The 18,461-nt window shown below is 42.5% G+C and overlaps 1 protein-coding gene across 1 annotated transcript; it reads left to right on the top strand.

Annotated features, from left to right (window-relative positions):
- The first annotated feature begins 16,512 nt into the window (after window positions 1–16,512).
- Window positions 16,513–17,021, top strand: LOC306660970 (large ribosomal subunit protein eL32-like). Its single transcript, XM_079139734.1, has one exon. It carries the CDS (start codon window positions 16,545–16,547, stop codon window positions 16,950–16,952), a length of 408 nt encoding a protein of 135 aa, XP_078995860.1. The 5' UTR covers window positions 16,513–16,544; the 3' UTR covers window positions 16,953–17,021.
- Window positions 17,022–18,461: the final 1,440 nt, after the last annotated feature.

The following is an 18,461-nucleotide window of genomic DNA, read 5'->3' as shown; positions in this document are numbered from 1 at the left end:
TTAATCAAGAGTTATCCCTAGAGTTGGAGAAGGAATTCTCCTTGTTAAAAGACAAAGGGGGAACAAAATTAGGGTTCTGTTAGCAAAGGCTGGAGGAGTGACGTTGAGTAGCTCATGTCTTTCATGGAAAACCTTAATCTGAGCTTGGTGGTACCCAACTGGCTCTGTGGTACCATGAGTAATGTCCCTCAGAAGTGAGAATGGCCTTGTTCCCGGGAAAAATAGCTATCTTACTGGGACTTTGTTAAACAATGTGGAGCTCTTTTGAGAAACCCCTCCTATATAGAAGTATGTACCTCTCTGTGACCTCAGATCACCTCCCTTGCTTAGGTGAGCCTTACCAGAGAATCTCAAAAAAGGTTGTTATGTTCGGGTGCAGCTTGCCCATATAGGCTGACCTGAATTTCTCAGGTTGAGACTTGAGATAGTCATTAATATTTGTTGCATAATTGTGATTGCCCCAGTTCCCTTATTATCTCTATATACCTAGCTCCTACAGCCCCATTAAACCCTTAAGTAAGTCTCCACTGGTGAAGAAGAGCTAAGATTTCATTCTCACGTTTTCCTGGTCACTTGGTGCACTCTTACTTTTGATTGAATAATGGCTGTTATTATTTCCTGTTATTTCCTGTTTGTTTGCTCCTCGAGTTTTATGTTGAGACTTTTTAGGGTCCTAGAACTGGCACTTGTCTCATTTTACACATTGCAATTGTGTCTATTCTGTTTTTGGAGAACATTGTATTTTATTAATTTTTTTATACATGGCAGTAGACTGTATTTTGACATATCATACATACATGGAGTATACTTCCCATTCTTGTGGTTATACATAATGTGGAGCGAGGAAGAGAAAGAAACATGTCCATTTTTAAAAATAAGTTGCAGTGGCAGAGCAGTAAGGGCTATATTCAGAGCATAAAGTGGACCACTGGTAATCTAGAGGAACTCACCTGTGACAGAGAGATAATTAAGTCCTCCTCAGAGTCATTAGCAGATAAAGACTCTGACATTTGTTAGACATCAGTATTAATATTTTCATTCCTTAGTTTTCTTGGTGAAAATAGGCAAAGATCCAAAAACCTAACAAAAGCTAAAAATAATAATAATTTATTTTACTGATATGAAGTTCCTGAAAGCATGATCAGTTTTAAGCCTATTTACTATTATTTATTTTAAATGAATAGATCATATAAATAGCTATAAATAACTAAACTTTACTAAATATCAATATTACACATCACTATAAGTTAGAGATATTTTGAAGTTATTTTGTAGAAAATTCCTCTAATTAAAAAAAATTTTTTTATAGTTGTAGATGGACAGAATGCCTTTATTTGTTTATTCTTATGTGGTGCTGAGGATCAAATCCAGTGCCTCACATGTGCTAGGCAAGCACTCTGCCACTGAGCCACAGCCCCAGTCCCCTTTAAGTTCTAATAGAAACTCAAATTTTAAATTATTTATTTTACTGATTTTAAAAGTTCTCATGGGGGCTGGGGTTGTGGCTCAGTGGTACAGTGCTCACCTAGCACACGTGAAGCACTGGGTTCAATCCTCAGCACCACATAAAAATAAAATGAAGTTACTAAAAAAATTTCTCAAAAATTTAATGATTATATTTGGAAAAAATAAAAATACAGCTATGATATTAACTTTTATCTTTATAGTACCCTTCGTTAATTTATGAGAAAAATGGGATTTGATTTTTTTTGCAATTTGCAGCTAATCTCTTAACTTCTATGCTTGCTAATTATATATGATTTAGGAAGATCATATCAAATCTGTAGTACATTCCAAACAGTTCTGAATTCTGTAATGTTTTATCTTTGCCATGACAACACACACAAGCTAATGATAGTAGCAGGTTATGAAATTTACTCTCATCCCTGATTCAATAAATGTGATGGGCATTTGTTGTCTGCTTAGCACCACTTTCTTCTTCATTTTTGAAAATAACATCTAGGATGGGAATATAGTTCAAGGGTACAGCGCTTGCCTAGCATGCATAAGGTCCCAGGTTCAATCCACTGTAACCAGGTAGATAGATAGAAAGAGATGATAGATGATAGATAGATTGCATCCTTTCCTTCTGAGGAGCTGCTGCTTTCCATACCAACTCTACTAACCAGAATATACCACCTCCTGTGCTTGTACCGAGGTGAGCACATGACCCCCACCTGGCCAATCCTAGCAGCATCCTCCTGGCCCCAACAAGTTGCGCAGGAGTGGGTATGTATGTACTCCATGCCAGGTTAATCAGATTCTTCCCTAGGATTTTTTCCAAGTAAAACCAGCTGGGAAAGTGCTCCTTCCTCCCAGGGCCACAAAACTGCAGACAGCTCCAAGGGTGTGGTGGCTGTTTTTAGCTTCAGAGAAAAGACTGAGGAAATAACAGTAATACCTTTAGAAAAGGAAAGAGAGACCTGGTTTCTAGTTTTGTGGGGCCCTCAGAGCTACCCTGATTCTTGGATGTCTTCTTTTGATTCTTTGATTGACTCCTTCCCCCCAAACCACCCCTCATTCCCCCCACCCCAGTTAAGTTTCTTTCACTGCAGTAAAAATAATCCTGACTATCGCCATAGGACATTAGTATTCTTCAGTTGGTACTTGGCCATTAATACTTTCCAAATGAATAAGGAAGGCATTGGAAAAGAGTCATTTTCATTCTTGTGAGGTATGAATATGATCATCTTATTCGATATTATGTGGCTTTATAGAAATAAATGTCATTTGTCATTAAATTAAAGGGATTTATTTAATAGCCTTCTTTGACCTTTAGTTATTTTCAAATGAAATGATTTTATTTGGCTGTGGTTATGGCTCCAAACCTGGATGTCAAGCATTTTGATTTGGGGTCATTTTATGAGGCCTCCTTTGACCTAGCTTCCCGCTTTGCTCTTGCTGCGTCTTTACAGCATCCTAAGAGCGAGGTCAGCGCACAGTCACCAGCCCAGGCCTGACAGTCAGAACCTCGGCCATGTTACTTTCCACTGTGTTTCAGTGGATGTTCTGCTTCTACTCTGGAGCTTGTGTCACTTGATTTCTTTTCTGTGGTTGCTAGGATACACCATCTGCATCCATTCATCCTTTAGAATTACAGCCAACTTGAGCTCTTCCTGACGTCTCAGAATTGCAAAAACAGAGGCAATGTCAGATTGCGTTCGATTTTGTAAAGGGCCACTAGGAATGTAGCTGGGGACTAGGGGAGGGCAACCATGAGCTATGTCAATTGGGATCTTCCTGCTCCTTTAGATTTAGATAAAATTGATTTAAGCTGTCCCTTTCCCCTTTACATTTGAAGAAAGTTCAATATCTATCCAAAGATAGAACTTATGTTCTTTCAGATTAATCTTTGGCTCTATATTTGCATTGTGTGCACGTGTGTGGTGTGTGTGTATGTGTGTGTGTGTGTTGCTGAGGACCGAACCCAGAGCCTTGCACGTAGTGGACAAGTACTTTACCACCAAGCACATTCCCTGCCCCCATGTCCCCGATTCTGCAAAATTAACTCACTCAACCGAATGTGACTACAGTCCTATGGGTGCTGCCCATTTCTACCCTACATCAGCCACATGGAGAGCTCAGCCCCCTCTCATCATTTCCATCAAAATTTCTCACAACAGTAGTGGCACAGGCCTATAATCCCAGTGGCTTGTAAAGCTGAGGCAGGAGGATCACAAATTTGAGGCCAGCCTGGGCAACTTAGTGAGGACTTGTCTCAAAAAATAAAAAGAACTGGGGTTGTAGCTTGAGGATAAAACAAAAAAATTACATATACGTAATTACAATAGATGCTTGTGTGCCAAGCACACTTTAAACTGAAAACTGTGGGTGACAAAAGATCTTACATTTTAAAAAGATTGTCCACCTCAAAATTAATATCAGATATATTTATTCTTTTTGTGTGCAGTGCTGGAGATCAAACCCAAGGCCTTCTGCATGCTAGGCAAGCACTCTACCACTGAGCCACATCCCCCAGCCCCTTGTATTTTTTTATTTTGAGGCAGGGTCTTCCAAGGTTGCCAAGGATCACTAGTCTCAAACTAGTGATCCTCCTGCCTCAGCCTCCCAACTAGCTGGGATTAGAGGCTGCATCACTGCGCCCAGTCAATCTAGACTTGAGATTCTACTCCTGGAAGCAAGAAAACTCCATCTGCATACCTGGAAGCTCCAGAATGCCTTATGCGGATGGGACTGACTCTGCTCACCTGGAATGAGGCTACCTGGGGAACCGGAGCTCACTTCGATGTCCAAAGCAGAAGGTAGGGAGCAGGGGCTGGTGCTGGATTCCCGTTTCCTCTTTCTCTCTAATTGGCACTGTGCTTGTTCATTCACTGGCTCGTCTGTGCACATGTGTTCGTTCCCCACCCCGCCTGTTCCACAGAGGACTTGCGACTGCTTATGGGACGAAGACCAAAAATTTTAAAGTTAAGTGGAAGTACAATTAAAGCTTTAAACAGACTGGTGCAATTCTACATCATGTACAACCAGAAGAATAAGTCATGCTCCATGGGGCTGGGGTTGTGACTTAGTGATAGAGCACTCGGCTAGCATGTGTGAGGCCCTGGGTTTGATTCTCAGCACCACATAAAAAAATAAACTAAAGGTCTAAAAAATACAATAATGTTAAAAAAAGTTATACTACATTTATATCTGATGTGTCAAAATGCGTGCTGCTGTCATATATAACTAGTTAATGAGTTAAAAACAAAACCAATATCTAAGGGGTGAAGTTCTGTAGTTTTCTTGTTACAAAAGTATTGTATGCAGTAGAAAATTTAGAAAATACAAATAGGAAAAAGATTTAAAAAGAGTATTTATGATTGGACCACCCAGAGAAAAACTGTTGTCAACACCTTAAAATATCTTTTCATTTTTTCTATATAAAAATTTAAATATTGAATATTTTATAAAAGTGAATCTAATCTTCATGCCATTTTAAAAAAAATTTTTAGTTGTCAATGGGTCTTTTATTTTATTTATTTATTTATATGTGGTGCTGAATATTAAACCCAGGGCCTCGCACACGCCAGGCAAGTGTTCTACCACTGAGCCACAAGCCCAGTCCTTCCATGCCATTTTCTAACCTGCTTTTTCTACTTGCTAAAAATATACTGTGAACATCATGCAAAGTTAATATATTTTCATCGAAAGCAGCGTTTTAAGTGAATAAAATTCCATTGTGGATATATCATCATTTATTTAAACAATCACCTCATTACTAGGCAAGATGTTGAAATCTATTGTTATATTCTGACCTAATAGTTGGAGAATTCAATTTCAGATACAGATGTCGCTCTCTCAGACTCTTAGACCCCTGGCATGGATTAAGGACCAATAGTCCAGAAAGGGGAAAAAAATCCATAGAACAACAGTCATGCTACCAAAGCTGTCTTACTGTTCTCTTCTAAGCCCAAAAGAATGGCTGTCATTATTCTCCGTCTTCGATGTTATATAACTAGCTAAGGTTTCTAGCTGGGCTGTTCCAACATTATTAATTATACCTTTTCCTGAACTCAGGAAATTTTCTAGTGAATGAATGGTGATCCATCTTCCCATGGCTTACTTGAACCAAAATGACATGCAGAACGTTAACATAGTGCTGGGTTTCAGGAGGAAGCCACCCTTTAGAATAAATAAAGCCAAGAACTTAACAGAACATTAATTCACCCTTTGGGGTGTATCCATAAGCTCTTCCAAGTATGTCAGGTAAAGTATATGTGTCAGTCCATCTTCAGAGATTATTCATGGAGCTGGTGCCCACTGCTTCTCACTTCCCGTGATGGAGCAGCTGTTGGCCAGCTGAGCGTGGCCACAAGAGGCAACATGAGAGACTTCTCCAGGCACTTTTTTTTTTTAGCAAAAGTCACTTTCAGGAGAGAGGCTTTCACTATTTGTTCTTACTTTTGCTTTAATTTAGAATGTGTATTACATACTTTCAACTTTTCCCTGTACACACTGCACTAGGAGGTCATTGCCGGCAGTCCGGCCTCTATTCTCAGGCCTTCTGCATAGTAATGTCCACTTACTTTGGAGAGCCATCACTCCCATTCTCACCTTATAGATTTTCTGTGACAGACACTGTGGCCATCTCCTGGTTAGAACTTAATGTTCCTCCTCCTGACACAGTGATAGGCTCATAGGTAGGTAGGACCTAAGCTAATCCAACCACAGCTCCTTTGATAAGAATTCTGGGACACAGACTCCTTACTTTCCCGTTTGAGACTGATGAGGAAGCAGGCCCTCCACCCCAGGAGCTACTGACAGGCATCTTTAACAATCTGAAGAGCAATATAAAGAGAGCGCAGATGAGAAGGCACTAAAATCTTTAGTTTGCTGGATCACACCCTGTCTAAAGTCCATTCTCCCTTTGTCCTTTTGAAATAGCTAAGCCGAGAAATGTTTTCTTCTAAGTCAGTTTGGGAAAGGTTTACTAACACAGCTGAAGGATAGCTCACCTAAATGATCCCACCTGTGAAGAAACTAGCAGACGTCCAGTTCTCTTTGCTTTGATGACTTTCTTCTTATTTATAGATTTCTCTTCCTCCGTAATGCAAGACTCTCTGCCTGTTAAGCCCATGCAGCTGCTTCTCGTCACTCCCTTTATGCACCTTTCTTCTTTTCTATAGGTCCCAGGCCTTCAGCCTCCCTTTCTTTCCAAAGCCACCCTCGCTCTTTTCATTCTTGGGAGATCTTCTGTTTCCAGGAATGACAACTAAATGGGACACCGTGCCTCAGCTTCCTTTTTCTTTCCTTTCCCGGAAGGCAAGCACAAAGGATCTTACTTTTACAGTTTGTTGCTAATGACTGTGAGGAAATACAAAACCAAAATGACAAATACTGGCTGGGGTTGTGGCTCAGTGGTAGAGGGCTCGCCTGGCATGTGTGAGGCACTGGGTTCCAGCCTCAGCACCACATTAAAAAAATAAATAAATATAGGTATTAGGTCCATCTATGACTAAAACATATTTTATAAAATGACAAACATGGGGTGTTTGCTTGGGTTAAAAGATGGCTTTCTATTATTGTCTTTGGGCTATAGGACCTGGGTCCTGGGTGGTTCCATGTCTCCCTCCTATGATGTTGGCTTATTGGCCTAAACTACTAAACCCAGGAAAATTCAAGCTGGCCCCTTGGCTAGGTCTGGGAGCTTTCTGAGTTATAACCTAAATGCGCGTCCTCATTTTTGTGGCAAGTATGCATCCCTAGGTCTCCTTAGAGAAGGGAAGTACTTCCTACCCAGCCTCCAGAAATTATCTCCATGGGCTTCAAGCCCCTCTGCACCAACTTGTACATACATACCTTGTCTTCCTTCTCAGGATGCTCTCTGACTCCAGTCTCTGGAAATAAACATTTATTGCTTACTCCTCAACACTGTCCCTTCTTTATGGTAAGAGTGTCACAATTTCCTTTGGAGAGCCACCTCCTCCTACCCAGTCAAGTGGCTCAGGTGGAAATGATCTTCATCCCGTGGGTGGGCTCCAATGAACTTAAGCCAGTCAGCAAAGCTCACAAGCCGACTACAGCCACTGGTTCAGGATAGGCACATGGCCCCACTAGGGACAAAGAAACATGAGGAAATACTTGCCAATGTCTGTCTGGATTTCAGTATGGCTAGTGTCACCTCCTGCAACTTCCTGGGTGCTGACTTGGCTTCAGCCCCTGGAAGTCCTCCCTCCTTTCTTGTCCAAATCTTTGTTCTCTGCAAAGTGCTTTTAGTGCTTTCTCAAGACAGGTATTAAAACAGATTTCATTCTAACTAAATTCTAACTAAATTTTGGCTCCTTTCCGTTTCCATCTAAACCAGAGATAGAAAATAGTTTTTATCTTGTGGGTCAACTCCAATCAATAGGTAGGAGATCTCTGGAGATCTGTGCTAAGAAAGATTCTGAGGCTGCCTCTGATCTTCGCAAGAATGTGTGTAGTGATCACTTTGTGATCTGCCATGAGCACAGGCTAGAGAGTGAGTAGGTGCCTCATGTTAAGGTCAGTCAAGACCCGTGCCTCATTCCTCTGCCAGTCACATAATCTGCTTGCAGCTCCTGGCTGAATGTCTTTCCTGGTTCATGACTTCTATGGGTGCACCCAATAAGCTTCTGCCTCTTGTCTAAGGAACACATTGGGTTCACAGTCCTGTTGCAGATTGAAATGATTGATATCCCCTAGATAAAGGACTTGCTCAGTGCCCTTCCTGCCTTACATTGTTTGTTCCTCCCATCTGCTCATGTTTCTGGTGACTCAACAGGAACCAGTGAAGCTTCCCCCTTCACCCTGCAGCTATAAAGGTCATTTAAGGATCATGAATTTACAATATAAAAATAGCTTAAATATGAAGAGACATGGTTTTCATCGAAAGAATAGGTGAGTTGTTGATTACACACCAATTCTTATCCATGACTAACAAATTTCACCCTTTTATAGACATAACTGAGCCTGGCTTTATTCATGTTCCTTTCCTCAAAAAACCAAACCCAAGCCTGGTATACCAACCTCGGAATCTGATTCCTGAATGAAATCCATGTGTATTGTTTGAATGCCACTAACGTTCCCTGGTTTTAATGGGAGAACTTACATTCTGTAATGGTAAACCGTTTGTTGGATGGGTGCTATGGTTCAAATGTGTTTCCCATACTTCTTGTGTTGGAAACTGAATCCCTAAATTCATATGTTGATGGTACTTAGAAGTGGCGGCTTGGGAGATCATTAGGGTTAGATAAAATCATAGGGTGGGGCCCCCATGAAGGGACTGGTAGCTGTACAAGAAGAGGAAGGGAGCTCTCTGCTTCTGATTGCCACGCCCGAGCTTCCTGCCTTCCTCTGCCACCAAGATGCACTGCCTCACCTCAGGCCCAGGGCAACAGCTGTCAACGGACTAAGACCTCTGAAACCTGTCTGGCTGTAAACAAAATCAAACATCCAGAAACATTAGAAGACAAGAGGAAGAACTAAAAGAAATAAGTGAACACTAAGCAACCCTTCCATTTACTAGACTAGGTACCTAAGGAGAAAAACCCTTCCTGTCAAATCCACCCTTCATTGACTCCAACTTCTCAATTTTTTTTATCACCATGAGAGAGGCAGATTAAGACCTCACAACTCCATGCTGATTCTATAGTAGCCCTCTAATGCACCTGCCTCTGAGTAGCCTGGGTAGCATCTTTCAGAATCTTTCTTTTTTTTTTTTATAAACCTTTTTTTTAATAACTTTATTTGTTTATTATGTTTTTTAATGTGGTGCTGCGGATGGAACCCAGCGCTCCACACATGCTAGATAAGCACTCAACCACTGAGCCGCAGCCTCAGCCCTCAGATGAATCTTTCTAAAGTAGCACTTCAACCATGTGGTTTCCTGGCTTAGCAACTGCTGATGGTCCCTGTGTTACGTATAGAATAAAGTCTACATTCCCTTGTCCTTGCACTTAAAATAATCTATAATCTGGTCTCCAATTAAACATATTTTTGATTAGGTTCAAAAAGGGAGAGGAGGTGGAGGAGGAGGAGGAGAGACCTGTACTAATACATGTCTGCTCACCCTCCACCATGTGACGATGCTGCAAGAAGGCCCTCATTGGATGCCAAGCAGATGCCAGCACCATGCTCTTGAATTGCCCCACTCCAGAACTTTGAGTCAAATAAACTGCTATTCTTTATCAATTAGCCAGTCTCAGGTATTTTATCATAGTAACAGAAAACAGAAGACAGTGGTAACAATGAAGTATGTAATCAGTGCCCACATTTAGTTATGTTCCAGCTGAAATCCTGCTCACCTTTGACCCCAGGTTCTTACCTGTGGTTGGAATTGTGATAAGCAATCAATGCAGTATTTGCAGAGGGGTGTGTGGTTTGTGAACTTCTTCCCTCATAGTTTCGAAGTGAAAGGGACCTAGACTCTTCCATGAAGACTGGAGATCTTTTTAGATCATGTCCCCATCTCAATATCCCAAAGTACAATCACATCAGAAGAATGCCTTTGACCACACAAGGCCAGAGGTTCCAGGGCCTGAGACACAGCATTTCCAGGGGACCATTATTCAGTCTACTACAGACCCGTATCCCCAGGGAAGACCTGCTGCTACGGAAAAGGATCTCTCAGAAGAAACAAGGGAGTGTTACTACATTTCCTGGTCGCACACTGTAACACTGGAAACTGGGTAAAACCACGTGTAGTTCACAGAGTGAACCATGAAAGTCTGAGAACCATGTCTTTTCACCCAAGAACCGCTTCCCCCTTTTGATACAAACTATGGCTTCATCGCTCAGCTCTGCTACTTACTAGCTGTGTGAGCCCAGGACTTCCTTAAACCGTGTCTTGGTCTTCTTAACGAAGGCGTAAGTGGTAACTGTACGTCCAGCATATGGTTCTCATGGAAGTTGAGTGAGTGAATGTACATGAAGCACTGTAAACATCGCGGGGCCACAGTTCACACGGGAGCTCTCATTTTTATCAGCCCAGTTTTCTTCTGCAGAAACCAGTCTTCCCTCCCATTAGTCTATGCATCACAGCTAGAACTGACTCCATCCAGCCTCTCTTTGCAGTGTGACATCCCACCCAAGTCTTCCTGTGTCAGGGATTTTTCTGGCTCAGTCTCTCCAGAAATAGAAATTCTTGGCTGGGGATGGCAAGCAAGTCTTCCATAACAATCAACCCACTCCTGATTAACTGCCCTATTTAGAAAGTGAAAACTCTAAATTTTATAACCTTAAGTGATCCATATAACAAAAGAAAATAATCCCACAATATATAAATTCAAGTAGGGTAAGGTGGTGCATGTCTGTTTTCCCAGCAAGTCAGGAGGCCGAGGCAAGAGGATCACTGGTTCAAAACCAGCCTGGGCAATTTAGCAAGACCCTGTCTCAAAAATAAAAATAGAAAAGTGCTGGGGAAATAGTTCAGTGCTAAAACACCCCGGGGTACTGAACACACACACACACACACACACACACACAAATTCAAATATATGGGTGTGTGTGCATAAATATGTATAGATGTGTGTGTGTGTATATGTGTGTGTGTGTGTGTACATATACATATATATTACACATAAATTCAATATTACTTTGCAAAAGCCGTTCTGTTCTGCCCTAAAAGTGATAGGGGCAGGGTATTTTGGACTCAACTTCCTCTGCCCTGCTAATCCCACTTCTTCACACTACAGCTTCCAGAATGCTGTCAAATCTCCAGTCAGCTGTCACCTTCTCTCTCTTTTTTTTTTTTTTTGTCCATAAGGATTTATTGCCATTTCATACCTGTTTTATTCTTTTGCAGTCATGCTGTTGAGATTTCAGAGGGGAGAAGGGATGAAAGCCTGTGTTCAACCCACTTTACCCATAAAGTCTTTTGGGAATCAAAGAAGCTTTGCTGGAAAACCGACAGGCAGCATCGCCCCGGGTAGCCTATCTTTTACAAGTCCCTGAACCACAGCAACTTAGGCAGAAATTAAATCCGCGAATCTTAATAACTATTTTTGAAGAAATGTGAGCACTCAGAAACCTAATACGCTTCAGGGCAAAATGTCTTCGTTCCAAAAGAAATAATAAATTCCATGCTAGGAACAAATCCCTGTGCTTTGCTTCATGAGAATAGTCACGGCCCTGCAGCCTGCAGCTGCACAAGTGTAACCAATTTGATGTGGCTCCTATGCACCCTTAGACCTGCATCCCTGTGGCACCCATCCATACTTGGGGCCCCCAAACAGATACCAGCTCTTTGTTGGCATTGATGGCATATTCTGGGGGGGGCCGCTGGGTTTTTTATTTTTATTTTTTAAACCACAGTCTTTCTTTGCTCTCTTTTGTGTGGGAGGCTGAGGAGTCACAGCTAAACAGTCATCTGCCCCTGGCCCAGTTATCTCCCATGTTATCAGCTGCCACCATGACTACGGAAGAAAAACAGAGAAATGAGGACGTAATTCAGTCATCTGAAAATAGCATTCAGGAAGTGCCAGTTGCTGACTTGTTCACCTTGAAGTGATCCATCTTGACATCATGGGGATCAGGATGAGCCGCCCTTTCAGATAATTTTCTACATGTTTTCCTAGATAGAACCCAAAACACCTCGTACTTCACCTCTCCACACCCAAAGAACTCACGTAGCAAAAGATGATGCTGAGGAAAGATCCAGGTCCTGTGGAAACTAAAGCACGTTTGGGGGAAGGCGGGCTGCTTCTGTAGGAAAAAACATAAAATAATGAATATAAAATTAAGTATGAAACTGCATGTTCACTTAAATGGGAAAATAAATTAGAACAAATTATAAAATTTAAAAAACTGACAAATACTGCACAAATCCAGAAAAATGGTATCTTAATCATTCGATCACTTGACACATCTCTTCAATACTTCTCTTGGCTTTTTAGCTGCATACCTCTTTACACTTCTTCATCTGAAACTATTTTGTAAAGTTTTCTATAGAAAGATGATTCAGTCTTTCCTATAGCTTGGTTGAATTTTTTTTAATTGATAGATTAGAAAGGTTTTTTAGCCTCATGCCTGGCTTTTAAACCATGTAAACTTTTAAAATTGTTGTCAAATTTGGGAAACTTTATATCAAGTTTTTTTCATACATAAGCTATAAGATTTTATGTGCACTTCAAGCCCCCCTCCCCCAACACACACAGGGACTGATCTATTCTTTTGTTCTCTCTCCTTTTGTCCCAGCGAGCACTCTACCACCGAGGTGCATGCGTAGCCTGGAACTAATCTTAAACACTCTTTGAATTCATGACCTTTGGTTTATTACTGGTAACCTCGTTGTACTGGTGGATTATGAGGTCAGTATTTCATGTAAGATGAAGAAGGAATAGATTACCAAACAATATAAAAGCCCATTTTTTACTTCTATTCCAGAGTCTTGTCTTCTTCTTAATGAATTACTGCTTTGGATATAATTTGGAAAAAAAATCTTTTTTTTTTTTTTTTTTTTTTTTTTTGACTTAGGATTTGCTTCTCAGTGTCAGAATAATTTCTGTAGATTTTTTTGCTTAATTATGACCCTTCTTCTCTTTCCACCCCAGCTCTATTCCATACCAAGGGGACGGCTCACACAAGGATCTGGATACCCTTAGACATGTCCAACATCCAGCAAACAGCCATGATTTGGCCACATCTTAGGTCTGGGGTGGTCACCCCTATAGCCTGGTCCACTCTTAGAAGACAACTTGCAGGGAGCAATCCGTGGAAATCCAAGAAGCAGGCTTATGAGCAGGGAATTCTGAGATCCTAAGTGCTCAAAGTATGGGTAAGAACTGGGGGTAGGGGGTGTACATGCCCTTGTCCCCATGAAGGTCTCATCCTGATGGAGGAGTTCAACAGAAGGAGAATCAGGGTGCAGTCCTTGTAAGTGTGGGGCCCAGGGCAGGCCTTCTGTTACCCAGATCCAAGGATGGTGTTGATACCCAATGCAATCTCCTGCAGTCTGATCTCCAAAACGGAGCAGGCCTGGGCTACTCTGATGCCACCCAAAGTGAGGGATGTGTGACACAAATTTTACTGCGACCTGAGGTTGTGTTGAAAACATTGCTAGGGCCCTCCCAGGACCCTGGAGGGGTTTTGAAGGCTGCACATCTTTGGTTTGAGGGTCTGGCTCTGTAGGAAGTGGTATTTGTCTGGTAATCTGTCATCTCAAATGAGCACTAGTTGCACCTTGGAGTTAAATTTTTGTCCTCATTCAGAAACCAAGTGTTAAGGAAATCCCTGCCTCGATCCTGGGCCTGCATTCTCAGGACCCTTCCTCTCTTTTCCCTCAACTCTGGTCTGTCTTGCAGGAAACCAGCCCACCTGCTGAGAATGTGGGGACAAGGGAGAAGCCAGGGCAGGTTCCCCTTTGCCTCCGCCTCAGGCTTCTTCTCCATGGCTCCAGCTCTCGTGGACAGACCTCTGTGCTTTTTGGTTCCAACTTCTCTTGCTTGAGTGACTCTGGTCCTGGGTTCCAATAACGACTACCTTCTCCTCTGTCCTTGCAGCAAAGTATCTCCACATGGGTGTGGGGAGCAGGCTATGCCTTTTTCTGAGTTACTCCATGTTGTACAGAACAGAAGTTTCCCGGCTGTGCCCAACCTTGAGCTACTCCATTTTATAAAGCAGTAGTTGGCCATAAGCTACTCCTCTTCATGTTCAAGTGCTAAGGTAGAATGACTACACCTTGTCTATACGAGTAAACAACTGCCATCTGCCTGGCACAACCATAAGACACAAATTGATAAATAACTTATTCATGCCAACTTATCAAACTAAATCAGGAGTACCTGGATATGTGGACATCCCAAATCACATCAGAAACACCAGACACAAGAACTGTCAACCTCTCTAGATACAACCCCTCACCTAACACTTACCAAAGGAGGAGCCCCCAAGACTAGACACAGCAGCACGCTGACCCATCACCTGGTCACTTGTCACAAGCCTGTACAGGAAAATCAGCAGCAAACCTCCAGTTCTGCCCTTCCTGGCTTCAGGACAGTGTGGTTTTCCTGCCCATGACAACATCACATGGCTCACTCCAAGTTGACACTCTAAAACTGCTGTCTGTCTGGACGCTCGGTCTTGACAACTCTGTGGAACTGGTTCATTAAAATCCTCCTCTGACCACCTACAGTGGCTCTTTGGCTCTTTCTACTCATATCCGTTCTGGGTGTGTGGTCTTGGCATAGCATCTTATAATCCTGAGTCACCTTAACTCTTTCTTAGTCTTTCTGTGACCTTTGTATGTCCTTGTATGAAGTATGATGTGTGACTTGGGTATTAGAGATGTAAGAAATTAAGATTGGAATGGAATGAAAGAATCGATGAGTGCCTGGCTCCTATCGGGTGGCCCACATGCAATCGGTGAACCACAACAGCTAAAGGCGGTGCAGCTTGTGGAAAGATAAGTGTGTCTGGTCTCTTAATGGCACAGCTCACTCACAACAGGGGACATGCCTGTCTCCCCTCCCCTCAGTCAGCGCACACACATACTCAAGGGACATTTGGCAATGTTTACAGACAATTCAGTTGTTATACCTGGAACAGGAGGATGCTGTTGGCATCTCGTTAACAATGGCCAGGGAGCAAGGCTAACCCATATGCCATGATACAGAGGACAGTCCCCACACAAAGAATTACCCCACCCACATGTCAAGAATGCCCAGGTTGAGAACTGCTCTAGCCTGAAGGCAGTAGAGGCACCTTCAGCTGTTAATTTCAGGTTGGCCTCACTGCTGCTGTAGGTACTTAGATCTTTTATTACATGTAATCAATCCCTTGAATTAAGTTCCCTCTGTTTAAACCCTGAGAGCGTCTCCCCTGATTAGAACATGACACAATGTACACATATATGAGAACATTACATAGTACCCCAAGTATGTTAAACTTATATATCAGTTAAAAATAAAAGTAAACACTTAAAGTGGCTTCTGTTCTCCTGGTCAGGCTAACTAATGCCTCCCCAAAGTTTCAGCACCTTTGTTTTTTTTTTTTTTCGCTCTATCAAAATCAGCCAAAGATAATTTCTACACACGCACACACACAAACACCCGCTGCGTGGACTTTGGAAATTTTAACCATGACTACTCCCCATCCCACTGATTTCAATCCAGAACTCTACAGTGTTCATCAGGGACTTTTAGTTTTTTGGTTTTGTTTTGTTTTTGCAGTGCTGAGGATTGAACCCAGGGCCTTGTGTTTGGGAGACAAGCACTCTACCAACTGAGCTGTATCCCCAGCCCCATCAGGAACTTTTAAATTAATAGGTTATTATTTTATAATGAGCTCATCAGGGTTATAAAATATGCAGAAGAAAATGCATAACATTCTTTTATTAAATAAAGATAGAGCATTCAGTACAATCCAATCCCCACCCTTTAGAATGAGTTACTATTATTAAATGCATTTGGCCAACTTAATATCACTATAAATATAAAGTATAGATTAAAACTGATTGAAGTGAGATCTTTGGGGATCCTTCTTAATTCCATGTAGGCTAAACTGCAGACAGGCTATCTGGGTTTTGCTAGACTTTTTCATTCTTCTGTATAGAAACAATTGAGTAAAATTTTAGAGTGATAAAAGGAAAAAGCAAAGAAAATATATTTTGACTTCTTTCATGTTGGGAGGGTTTATTGGGTTTCTAAGTTTGCCAAAAATAAAATGACCTAAAACAACAGAAATTTCTTGTTTTCTTTCTGGAGGCCCAAATCAAGATGTTGGTGGCCATGTTCCCTCTGGGGTGCTGGGGAAGGAACCTGGCCTGACTCCAGCTTCTGTGAGGCTCACAGAGGCGTCGCTCTGCCCCACTCCTCACACAGCCTCTCCCTGCGTCTGTCCCTCCTCTCCCCTCTGCCTAGCCACACTGGATTAGGGCACTGCCTCCTTTTAACTTGACGACCTCTGTCAAGACTCTATTTCCCAGTAAGGTCACATTCTGAGGTACTGGGGGTTAGGACTTAACATTAGGGCAGGGCATAGTTAAACTCACAACAGAGGGCATTAAAAGGCTAGAGCCTTTAAGATGATATTTTGCTCTTCCTCGGCGCTGCCTACGGAGGTGGCTGCCATCTGTATTCGGCATCATGGCTGCCCTCAGACCTCTCGTGAAGCCCAAAATCATCAGAAAGAGGACCAAGAAGTTCATCCGGCACCAGTCAGACAGATATGTCAAAATTAAGCGCAACTGGCGGAAACCCAGAGGTATTGACAACAGAGTGCGGAGAAGATTCAAGGGCCAGATCTTGATGCCCAACATTGGTTATGGGAGCAACAAGAAGACAAAGCACATGCTGCCCAGTGGCTTCCGGAAGTTCCTGGTCCACAACGTCAAGGAGCTGGAAGTGCTGCTCATGTGCAACAGATCTTACTGCGCTGAGATTGCTCACAACGTTTCCTCCGAGAATCGCAAAGCCATCGTGGAAAGAGCAGCCCAACTGGTCATCAGAGTCACCAATCCCAACGCCAGGCTGCACAGTAAAGAAAATGAATAGACAGTTCATGGGCACATTTTTTGTGTGCTTAAATAAAACCATAAAAACCGTCAAAACAAAACAAAACAAAACAAAAAAAGATGATATTTTGAGTCATGGTAACTTGTGTTTACATTCTAATTGGAAAGATATATTTCAACTTTGCTTTTTCTTTAAGAAAAGTGTATTAGCTTTTCATTGCTATAACAAAACACCTGAGATAATCAACCGAGCTCCAATTCATGATCAGGTAGAACCATTGCTTTTTGGCCTATGGTGGGGTGTGTGGCAAAGCAAAAGCTTCCTGTGGGCCAGGAAGCAAAAATAGCAAGAGGCAGGGCTGAGTTCCTGCATACAGTTCTCTCTGGGAGAATGAGCTAAGCACCCCCACAAGGTCCCACCTCCCTAAGTTTCCACCACCTCCCAACAGTGCCACCCTGGGACCACGCCTTTACAACAGTGGCCTTTGGGGGATGATCAAGATCCAAACTATAGCAAATAGTTAGAATTTCTGTTTGAAAGAACAGTCTTGGGCTGTGGTTGTAGCTCAGTGGTAGAGCACTTGCCTGGCATGTGTGACGCACTGGGTTCGATTCTCAGCACCACATATAAACAAGTAAAATAAAGGCCCATTGACAACTAAAAAATATCTAAAAAATGAAAGAAAGAACAGTCTTTAGATACCTTAGTCAACAAAAACCTATTCAGCATCTACTATGAATTAGGTACTACACCGGGCACTGAAGATGAACTCAACACAGGCTAACAGATTTGGAGTCTACTGGGCGAGATAAATATGAGAACACAACCTGAGAAGCACTACTTGTGATCACGGAGAAGGTCTACAAGATCCTGGAGAAACAGGTGTAGTGGCACAGACCTGTAATACCAGCTACTCAGGAGGCTGAGGCAGGAGAATTTAAAGTTGGAGGCCAGCCTCAGCAACTTAGAGAGCCCCCATTTCAAAATATAACTCAGTGGGAAAAGTCTCCTGGATTCAATCCTCACTATCAAATTTAAAAAAAAAAATGCTCAAGAATGGCACAAATAACACTGTCTGGAGGTAGAACTGGGGAAGGTTTTTGGTATGGGCTGACAGCTCAGCTGGGCCAGGGTAGGAGAAGGGTAGGGCATGTCTGAGACACAGGGTGTACAGACCCGGAGCGTGGGATGCCAAGTGAGGCAGGAGGGACTTGGTCACTGCTTACACAGAACGCTGCACAGGATGAGAGCAGATGGAAGCCAAGTCGTCTGCCAGGGAAGCAGATCAAGATGCCCTGGAGGAGTCGTGATGAGCCACTAAACTCCTTCATGGGGCAGTAACACCGCCGCATGGATTTGTCTTCAATAACCAGCGACCCGGGATGGTGGATTTCCCCCTCGGAGTTCCGGGGCATTCCTTGTCCTCATTTTGCTAATCTCTCGACTGCTTTCCTCAGAGTTGACTGCTTCCTTCCTTTTGAAATATTGCCCTCTCTTGATCTCTACCTCCGGCTGTCCTTGTTTCCTTCCAAAGTCATGGCTTCTCTT

Source organism: Sciurus vulgaris, assembly GCF_902686455.1.
Source record: "Sciurus vulgaris genome assembly, chromosome: 5".
Taxonomy (NCBI): Eukaryota; Metazoa; Chordata; class Mammalia; order Rodentia; family Sciuridae; genus Sciurus; species Sciurus vulgaris.
The sequence above is the reverse complement of the archived record's forward strand: the minus strand, read 5'-3'. Positions and strand labels throughout refer to the sequence as shown.

Coding starts and splice junctions, on each gene's coding strand:
- LOC306660970 (XM_079139734.1), top strand. CDS start 16,545: ATGGCTGCCCTCAGACCTCTCGTGAAGCCCAAAATCATCAGAAAGAGG.